We start from the raw sequence: 11,044 nt of genomic DNA on the forward strand, positions 1-11,044 counted from the left end.
TCATGCACTAAGACTGACTTTTGAGGTTATGATGAACATCATGGCGAGATTCAATCTTCCTTACATTCCGAGGGTACAACTCTAAAATGGTGTTCGCAGGACGGCTGCTAGTTAGTACACCGAACCTATTGGTAACTCTTTAGGAGACTTCCAGACCAGCTAGTAGCAAGTCCGAAAGTCTCCTAAAGAGTTACCAATTACTCCAGTTACTATCTGGCAGAGTCTTGCTAATACTACTCTGCCAGATAGTAACTGGAGGGAATCGAAGTACTGTGTATGCCGGGGGGGGGGGGCATTGCCGAGACCACGTTATGTCAAGGATCTGGGTATATTCTTACCACATGTATGCCATATCCAAAAATGTCATTACTTCATACAGCATGTCCCCCCCACTCTTTCTCACCATTGAATACACAGTGAATTGTCAAACTAATAGAGTAAGCTTACCTGCAAAAAGATCTAAACCTCCAAACATTTCCTAATTCATTTCACAAATATACCTGGTTTCAATTCTAATCTCAAAGTTGTCCATTTCCACTTGCAGTTTGCCAAACCCCATGTACTTTTTCTGACAGAATCACAGTTATCGGTTGATTCAACTACTGCTCATCTCAGTTGCCCAAACTATTTGCTGTATGATTCCTTTCGCCTCAAAGGTGATACCTGTGCATATGTCCATTCAGATATTCCCCGTCAGAGACTTGGTAATTTGGAATCTCCTCACTTCGATCTTCTCTGGCTTAAAATCTCTCTACTTCATTGTGTCAAATTCATCTGTTGTCTCTACCATTCTCCCAACTCCACTAATCACTTGGAGCTCTGTCTTCCTCTCTTTGCAACTTGACTTTCTCCAGTCCAAATTTCCTAACAGTGAGGTAATTTTCCTTGGTGATTTTAATGTTCACAACTCCAGCTGGCTTCCGTTTTCTAGTCGCTCCGACCCAGCTGGTTGAGATGCTGAGGCTTTTGCACTTACTAATTATGTTGTACAGATTGTTCATTTACCTTCAAGAATACCTGACAAGCCTAACCATACAGCCAATGCACTTGATCTTTTTCTCACAAACAACCCTTCTAAGTACATGGTTGAAGTGAATGGTCCTTTAGACATCTCAGATTACAACTTGGTGATTGTCTTTATCTCATGGCTATTTCCAACCTCTTGTTTGGCATTGCAAACAACAAGAGGTTGGGAATGCAAAATGGGATGACCTGCGAGATTTCTTCTTTTCCTTGGTCGGATTACTGTTTCAAAAGTTCTGATGTCAACTTTTGCTCAGATCGTGTCAGTGAAATTATTCTTGCAGGAATGGAATCCTTTATCCCGCACTCCACTTTAAAATCTCGTCCTTTATCTAAACCTTGGTTTTCCAATAAATGTGCTAAGGCTATTCAAGAGAAGAATGTTGCATATCCTAATTGGCTTGTTTCTAATTCTTCAGTTTCATTTTCTGCCTACACCAAAGCTCGCAACAATTGTAAAGCAGTTATTAAGCAGTCCAAACTAGAGTTTGAACAGGCTAGGAGTAGAAAACTTGCTTCTTGCCCTAATGGTAGCCGAGCATTCTGGTCTCTTGCCAAAGCTACTGGTTGCAACTTTTGCCCATCTCTGCTCCCACCTCTGTCCAAACCAGATGGTTTTGTTGTCACTTCAGCCAAGGATAAAGCTGAGCTGCTAGCATCCCATTTTTCTTTCAACTCATATTAATGATCTTGGTAAAACACCTCCCACCATTCCCAACCTGCTCCATTCAATGCCTTCCATCAAAAGGACGTCAGAAGGATTTTGACAAATCTTGATGTTATGAAAGCTCCAAGTCCTGGCGGTATTTCTCCACTTGTTCTCAAAATCTGTGCTCCAGAACTTACTCTTGCTCTTTGCCACCTTTTTTCACTTTCTTATTCCAAAGGTGTTTTTCCTTCTGCTTGGAAATTTTCTCATATCCAGCCAGTTCCTAAAAAGGGTGACAAATCCCTCCCATCCAATTGTCGTCCCATTGCAATTACTTCTACTCTTTCTAAAGTAATGGAGAAATCAATTAACAGCCAACTCTTAAACTACCTAGAAACCTTCCGTCTGATCAACTATCGCCAGTATGGATTCCGTCAGTGTCGATCCACTGGTGATATTCCATTTATGGACTAATTCAGTGGAAAGGTTCGGTGAAGCACAAGTAGTTGCTCTTGACATCTCAAAGGCTTTCGATCGTGTTTGGCATAAAGGTCTTCCAAACAAGCTTCCATCTTATGGTTTGCCAACTGTTTTTAGTAATTGATTATAGAGTTTTTTCTCTGATAAAAAAAAGTTTATGGAAAAAAAAAAATCTCCTGATGCATTACTGTACATAAGTAAAGTTACAAAATCTTTTGATGCCTTAAAACTTGATGCAGTTTTCTCTTTTTTTTTTTTTTTTTTTGAAATGTTTTGTTGGGCCTCCACCAAAGACCTGTCTCATCAACAGTGAAAATTTGATGTGGTGTGTTTCCGTGCTCTTCAATAATTTTTTTTAAAATTGCTGTGCATATTTCTTGGCAGCTTCATTATCAACCAATGCACTTTCCCTCTTGCATTATGTTATGTAATGAGAAGTGGTTTTTAAAATCTCTCAAACAAACCGGACAATCCAGTTGATTTGAGCAACAAACAATCTGGACCATAAAGAAAAATTAACAGAAAATTAGAACTGTTGTTAGCATTAGCAAGGGCCATCAGCCAAAAAAAAAAAAAAAAAACATACTCCCTTCTCATTTCACCCATTCACTCACTCCAAATGTTTGTCCAGTTCTGCCTCGAATCTGTTTAAGCTATCAACTTCTACGACAGGTGAAAGTTTGTTCCAGCAATCAACCACCCACTGGCTAAAGACAAACTTCCACACATCTATCCTACAACTCTTTCCTCAATCTGAATTTGTGCCCTCTCAGGTGATTATTCTGAGCAAGAGGAAGAATCCCATTAGCATTGAGCATGCTCAAACCATTCAAGGCTTTATACACCTCAATCAGATCACCTCGCAGGTGCCTAGTCTCTTCACTGTAATCTGCAAAACTTAAGCCTTTCTTCATAAGACTGCCCCCTTTGTTCCATTCACCAATCTTGTTGCCCTTCCCTGCACTCGCTCCAGCAGCTTGCTACATCCTTCCTAAAATGAGGCCTCCAAACCCGTATACAGTGACCACTGCCTTATACAAGGGGATAATCACCTCCTTATCCCTGCTAGAAAAATTCCTGTATATCATTGACAAGACACCTCTTGCAGACTGTCTGCACTGCTCAGAAAACTTTATATCTGCCAGCACAATTACCCCCAAGTCTTTTTCACTTTCTACCACTGTCAGTGTAGTATCACACAATTAATACGTTACTCTGGGGTTACTGCTTCCCATATGCAGTACTTTACATTTGTCAATGTTAAACTTCAGTTGCCACCTCTCAGCCTATCTGCTCAAATTTTCTAGATCCTGTTGCATTAGTGTCATTATCAACCCTGCCGACCTTCGTATCATCTGCAAACTTGGACATTAAGCCTGATATACCATCATCATGTCCATTGATTACCACTCTGTATTCTCCCCACCCAACTATCCCTTTATCCATAGCAGCAATTTGCCTCCAATGCAACACTGTTCCAATTTGTGCAACAGTATCAAAAGTTTTTCTAAGGTCAAAATATAAGATATCAAAATTATTCTTTGCATCCAGTTCCTTTGTGACTACATCAAAGTATCCTATCAAATTGGTCAGAAAGACTTCCTCTTAACAAACCCATACTGTGTCCGAGCTATAACTGAAGTCTTGTCTAGATGATCCTGCAATGCTTCTTTAACCAGCGCCTCCATTAATTTCTCTGGAACAGCAGTGAAACTAACAGGTCTAATTACCTGTGTCTCTCCCTTTGATTCTCCTTTATGGATTGAGGTCACATTTGCACATCTCCAGTCCATGGGTACCTCCCCCTGAGTCCAAGGAAGCTCTCATAATTATGGCTAAGGTTTTGCTTACTTCCTTTGCTGCTGCCTCTAATATAACTGGATAGATTCCATCCACTGCAGGTGCCTTTCTTACGTTGATCTTTAAAATTTTTTCCTCCACTTTACTCTGTTATTACAAGATTATCTAGCTTACTGCCAGAGTTTAATACACCTCTGGCATTCCGCTCCCTGAATAACTCCTTGTGTAAAATATTCATTTAGTTTGTTAGCTACCTGAGCAGTATCATCAACAGTTGTACATTGATATCAGATTGGTCCATCTGATTCATCCCCTTCCTTCTAGAGTTTACCTAGGTAAAGAACTCTTTTCTGTTTTTCTTTGCATCCTTTGCCAAGGATTTCTCATAATCTGCCTTTGCCTGCCTAATCTCCTTTGTTACTTAGTTATAGAGCAGCTTATATATATCCTAGGCTTCTGTGTCACCTGTTCATTTATATGTATCCCATGCATTTTCCTTCTCTGCCACATGTCTAATTAGTTCATCTGACATCCATTTAAGCCTAAATCATGAACTGTTTCTTAGTTGGTATGAAAATTCTAGTAGTTTCCAAGATTATTTCTTTGAATGCTTCCCATTTTGAATTTGCTGTTGGTAACATCAGTTTTTCCCACCGTATAGAATTTAAATACTGTCTCAGACCACTGTAGTCACCTTTACAAAAGCAAAAACCCTTCTCTTTACCCCAGATGGTAGTTACCTCTGAGTAAATCGACTTCAGCACACTGTGATCACTGCCACCTAGTGGTTCCTTTATCTCCAGATTCTTAATGCATGAAGAAAAGTTGTTGCTGCAAGACCTTTCATTTCTCAATTATTGGTGCTCAGGGACAAGGTGTCATATCTGCAGAAATGAAAGATCTTGCAGCAACAGCAGTTCTAATTTTGTGATTTAATTTTTTCTTTGTGGACTGGATTGTTGCTTTGTTTAAATTTAAACTCTTTATAACGTATCATACCTTTTTCTCTCTTTTTATGATGATCCAAAATTTGTATCTTTGATTCTAGAGAATTAAAGTTTCTTTTGAGTGGTGTTTTTTACTTTCCTTGGCCATAACTGAGGGCTGGAATTTAATTCACAATAAAGAAATTACTCCAATATGGTTCTTAAGAACAAAGTTTATAATACGTACCCAAAAACGTTTGTAAATGATTAAATAAAAACGAAAACAACCTTACAAAAACTTTAAAAGTCATGAACTGCACACTTCAGAGTCAATTTTTTTATGGTCTCAAAAAAGTTGTGCAATAGCACAGAACCTAAACAAGAATTTCCCAACAAAATAAAATACAAGGATTTCCCAGTTATTTATTATTTTTTTTTTTTTGCATGACGACTAGTGAATGAATAGTGGGATTCCCAAAAAAGAATGGGATTGTTTAAAAACTACATCTAGCACAGGGTTTTCCCCGTATAAAAGCTTAAAAACTAGGTTTGCTGCAATTCTCTAACCTGTTATATTTCTAGACAGAAACTGTTATATAAGTATTGTGTTGTGCGAGGATTGCCGTAATTTGTCAATCGTGTTAGAGCGACACCATGGTGTAGTACTGTGTTATACGAGGGGTGCGTGTCCTAACTTGCATTGTGACTTCAAAGTAATACAGTATAACACTGAACGACAAATATAATATATATATATATATATATACACACACACACACACAGTCAGACCTTAACGAACTTCCATATAGCAAATTTTTCTATGTAGCGAACTTTTTTTTTTTTATTTCTCCTTGGTCATTGCATTGAAAACAGTTTCTGTATAATGAAGAAAACTTCCATATAAGAAATTTTTTTTTTTTTTTTTTTTTACACCTCTGCCTTTAGGCATTAAAGCTGATGCTGTAGAAAGTATGAATTAAGAGCAAAAACATTTTACAGTCATGTCTGTAAAACCCTGCAGTACGAAACTGGCCAACCATGGTGCAAGATAGAAAAAGATGGAAGGTTTTGGGAAAGGCCTTTGCCCAGCAGTGGGTCAGCAATGGTTAAAAGGAAGAAATATAACCTATATATTACTATACCGAGAAGTCGCACTGGTCAACTGCTATTTGTGTCCTCAGATATTGGCAAAGATTAAGGCATATTCCCAACATGGACATTGGCTCTGGTCAGCCTGTTTTCTACTGTAAGCATTCTATTAGAGAATTAGGAGAAAATGATTTTCCTTTATCCTGGAAATTCATCTGTTCTGAAGAAATGAGTCATCTACACTTTCACCTGTCTCTCTTTACATGGTAGATGTAAGTGGTCCCTAAATCAGTTTTCTTCTGGCTGCTGTGCAGATAATCTTACAGTGTCTAAGAGGAAATCCTTGAGTGTAGTGTGAATAAGGTGGAAGTATGTAGATATATATATATATCAGGGCATTGAGGGAAAAAAAACTTGTTATTCCTGCCACTAGCATATTAACAATTTTGATAAACTTTATTTCTATTTTCAAACTATTTGAAGAAACGAGATCTAGTCGGAAGCATGCAAAATTATGTCTGCGAAATTATATAGATGAAGCAGTTTTTAAGTGGATGAAGTTGATTCGAGACCAAAACTTGCTGATGTCAGGGCCATTAATAAAAGAAAAGGCTATGGAGTATGCATATTTTCTGGGGCATAAAACATTCCAAGCCAGTTCTGGTTGGCTGGACAAATTTAAAGAGTGCCATGGCTTACTTGAAAAAGTTATTTCTGATGACAGTGGAGTTGCAATCGAAAAAGGCTATACCCGTTGGAAAGAAACAGTTTTGAAAAAATTACGGACAGTTAAGAGCTGAAAGACATGTTAAACGTTGGTGAAACATGTCTATTTTTTTAAATGTTTAGGTGGTAAAAATAGGAGACAATTACAGTTTTTGTTGGTGCAAATATGGCTGGTAATGAAAAACTGAAGCTTTTGGTAATAGGCAAAAGTAGAGAACCCTGATGTTTCAAAGGAGTAAATTCATTGGAGTTGGACTACAACAAAAAATCTTGGATGACAAGTGAAATTTTTGAGCAGTGGATTTTAAATTTCAATAGAAAGATGGCGAAAGAAAACAGAAAAATCACAATCAACGTCTGCCCAGCCCATCTTCACTAAATTTAGAAACTTACAAGTGTGAGGCTTGTTTTCTTCCCTCCGAATACCTTGTCTAACTGCAGCCAATGGACCAGGGCATTATCAAGAATTTGAAAATGCACTACCAAAGGTGCATACTGAAAAACATTATACTGAGAATAGAAACCAGCCAACCTAGATCTGCAGATGTGCATATCAGAGTTAGCGAACGTGTGGAGTCAAGATGTGACGGAAACAACAATTAAGAACTGTTTCGCAAAAGCAGGTTTTGCTAAAAAGGTTATTAACAATGTTGAGAGGGATGAACTACTACAAGACTATCTTGCAATTCCAAGCAAGATAGTGGAAAAATTGTTCTTGATGAATTTTTTTGGAGTTGATAATAATGCCATAGTAGCTGAATGGAGTGTATTTACAGAACTAGTGACTATCGACAATGGGTTGGATGAAAATGAGGGCAATGTTAAACCTTTCAAAACAAGAAATATTGGCAAATTTGAAACTTTGCATCAGGCCTTCAGTGTTTAAACAAATGCAAACATTGTTATGACTGGTGTACAGTAGAATCCAGTGTAAAACGAAAAATAACCAAATATTTTACGACATAATTCTTAAAAGTGTACTAATGGATTGTGTGCATCATGTAAGTAGTCATTTCTTAATATGTATGTATTGATAAAATGTTAGAAAAATTATTTGTTCCCAATTATTTCCGATTTATTTCCCATCTTTTACTAAATTTCTGAATTTACAGAATTTTTTATTGTTGAAAAGGTCATTTATTTATAACAAAACTTCTTCCCCCCCCCCCAAGGGAACGACCGATTTCATTATATATAGGTCAGACTATATATATCGTTCTGTAAAAAACAATAACAATAAATAGAGCAGAATATCACTACAGACAAGCTAGAGAAGTTTACATTGAATAAAAGATAACAATAACATATAAAATAGGCAAGTGAGGCTTGCCTATAAATGTACAAAGCTCATTAAAACTGTAGATAACAGGTCTGTCTGCTAAAGTCAGAAGTTTGCTATCAGTGAGTCTGAAATAGTTTTTCTGTACAGTTTGTTGTGAAGCTAGACATCAGGATCAAGATTAAAGCAGGTAGCTAGCTGGGTGCAAATGTTGACAAATGAAGAAACAAATCTATTTAGACGTAGAGAGTGGCTCTGGTGGTGTTGGGTAGGATTTTCCACTGAAGAATGTCTCAGATATTGAGGAAGTCACTGGTCAGTGAATAATTTCAGTTTGCCCCTACATTTCCTGTTAAGATGACACAATAGAATGTCCAAGCTGGCATTTACCAACCTAATGGGAAAATATTTGTCTAACGTGATAGACTTGAAGGCCAAATTTTGAGATAAAAGATCAAAGCACAGAGAAAGTTGGGCAGAACAGAGATGGCAAAGTATTTCTGTATAGCACTCAGATTACGAACAAAAGCACGGTTGCACTTCATAAACCAAGAAGGCTGTTAGAATGGTAGAGTGAAGCTTTGTGCAGTGTACTTCTAAAAATTTAATATGCTTTACAGGGGAAATTACTTTATTTTAGATTATAAGTTGTTGGAAGGAAATTGAAGGAACAAGTTTGTTATTTGGTTTTTAGGAGCATTAGCAACTAAGGCCATATTACTCCGGGGATATGCGGTGGTCATTCCCTGACCTTTCCGCATCCTCCGTATTTGGTGGTCACAGGCTCAAACCTCGGTCTAATCAAAAAGCGTGTGCTACACACTGCTGCTCCTGCCCACCTGACTACGGAAGTGCTGGCTGGGCAGGAGCAGCAGTGATACCTCTTTGCAGCTTTTGATACTTCTTCGCAGAGTTCACAAGCAAACAATGTACATTATACTATGATCACATAGCTGCCAACTCACCAGATTTACACAGAATCTATCTTTTGATACTATATTATGCTGTGACACTTGTCACCAGCATAATACAGTAGGAATAAAGTTTTCTGTCTTTTTTTTTTTTTCCAGAAATACAGTTTTTCTCCATCTTTTTTTTTTTACTTTTCAAAAAGTAATAGTAATGTCACATTTGGATTTTTTTTAATTTTGTGAATTTCTACATACATTCATTAACAAATTGTCAAGTGTACTGGGGTCTACATTGCAAAATAAAAATGCAGGATAAATAGCATGTGTAGTATAAACCCAATTAACACTGTCTTTAAGTAAGATACCATAGAAATACAATATAAAATTTTAGACGTGCACAAGATTTTCCACATACTGTAAAATCTGAAAAAGTAACATGATTGTGTACATTCGATTTTCAGTCAGCAGGAAAACATGATGGAATCAGATATTTGCAAACAAAATAAGGAAGTTTGCATAGGAGGAAATGCAAAAAGAGATGTAGCATTTTATAGTGATAGTGATGTCATATGTGATGAAGGATCTTTATTTGCTTCTTTTTTCTTAGAACAATCTTCCTCAGAGTTGTGCTGATCCTGCAGGTGGGTGCATTGTTCCGATATGTCATAATAGCATATAAGTATGGTTGGGGAAAAACAAAAATAATAGGAGTTGTCAGTATCCGATTTCAAGGATAGACTAGTCCTTTTGTTTGGATCAAATGCTACAGGTAATTTCAGGCTGAAATCCTTTGTTTATCATACTAAAAACAGCATACAGGAGTTAAAGGAAGATTTCGTGTCATCTGGAAATCCAAAGACTGAATAACTTGGACTTTTTCTGAAAAGTGATTCACAAGCTTCTCGTTGCTGGCAGAAGAATCTGCTGTTTAAAGCATTGTTGCTCTTGGACATCCTCTACACCTTGCTGATGACCACAATATCAAGGTTGCATTCTTGCCCACAGGAAAAAGGGTGATTGCTATATTTTAAGACATTATCTGAGAAGCATGAAAGATTTTGGATAGGATCATTCTGCTTATTTTTTTTGGAGGCTTGAAAGTATGTAAAAAATTACATCCTCAATGGTGCCGAAATGATTGTGGCCATTGATTTCTCCAGTTTGAATGCCAAATCAAAGAAGTCATTGCCGATGTTCTAGAGATGGCCGGTAACTCCACTTTGAAGTTTGAACAATGCTCACAAACTGCTTTCCTCTAATTCCCTGTAATTAATCTGAATTGTTCTGCTTCTTTAGGAAGACTTTGTCTTGGTAGACAGAGGAAGTCAGATGGTCACACTCCTATTCAAGAGGCTTGGTCACAAGATATGACGAAACCCAAGGAGATGAGCAGCCTCTGAACTTAGAACTTAACACCAAGGTTAACAACGTGATAAACCAATGCTTATTACGGAATAATTAAATAATTTAGAGTAAGAGGCAGCTAAAAAAACTTCAAAAAGGCAGCTTCTCCAAAAGAATTCCCACAAAATCAAGAAAAAAAAAAAACTTTCAGATACCATAATTGTGATAAAGAATTCCAAGTCAGAAATTGAGAAGAATCAAGGTAAACATCCTCTAAAAGTTCCTTATCATAAAATTCAAAGGATTGCCTGGTCTATTATACTACATAGGAAATTATATAATTTAGAAAGACTATCGTTTTTTATTTTTAACCTTTTTTTTTTTTTTTGTTCATTTATATATAAAATAAAGGATATATCAATTGAAAATGGAAACTTGCAAAATATGACCTCTTAAAGTCATTCAAGCAGATATTCTCTTGAAGCTTATAGAAAGCTGTGATATTTTTTGTTGGCTGATGTGATGCATCAAGCTAGACTAGAATTTGTGATTTAAAAATTTTTTAATATTGATATTATAAGGTGTGACTATATAGTTATGTATAAATGCTTGAAACCTTCATATTTTAAAATCTTACATTAATATTTTTGTCCCTTCCAGTTTGCCAACTTTCAAGAAAGTTATGGGAAAAAAGGCTGAACATTGTAAAATTGGGCACTACCTCTTCAGTGAAAGAAAACTTAAACAAAAGAAAAATAAAATTAAGAATAAAAAAATCAAAGGAAGCCAAAGAAATTGTATAAATAGTAGCAAATAA

The 11,044-nt window shown here is 36.7% G+C and overlaps 1 protein-coding gene across 1 annotated transcript in view; it reads left to right on the forward strand.

Moving 5' to 3' along the window:
• vito (nucleolar protein viriato) overlaps nucleotides 1-11,044 on the forward strand; it is a 97,054-nt gene extending 86,010 nt beyond the window's left edge. Inside the window, exon 6 of the mRNA XM_090378389.1 lies at nucleotides 10,888-11,044. Coding sequence (XP_090234515.1) covers nucleotides 10,888-11,044 — 157 coding nt within the window. The remainder of the gene's footprint in view (nucleotides 1-10,887) is intronic.

This window comes from Mastigoproctus giganteus, chromosome 7, assembly GCF_048544385.1.
Source record: "Mastigoproctus giganteus isolate SK-2022 chromosome 7, ASM4854438v1, whole genome shotgun sequence".
Classification (NCBI taxonomy): domain Eukaryota; kingdom Metazoa; phylum Arthropoda; class Arachnida; order Uropygi; family Thelyphonidae; genus Mastigoproctus; species Mastigoproctus giganteus.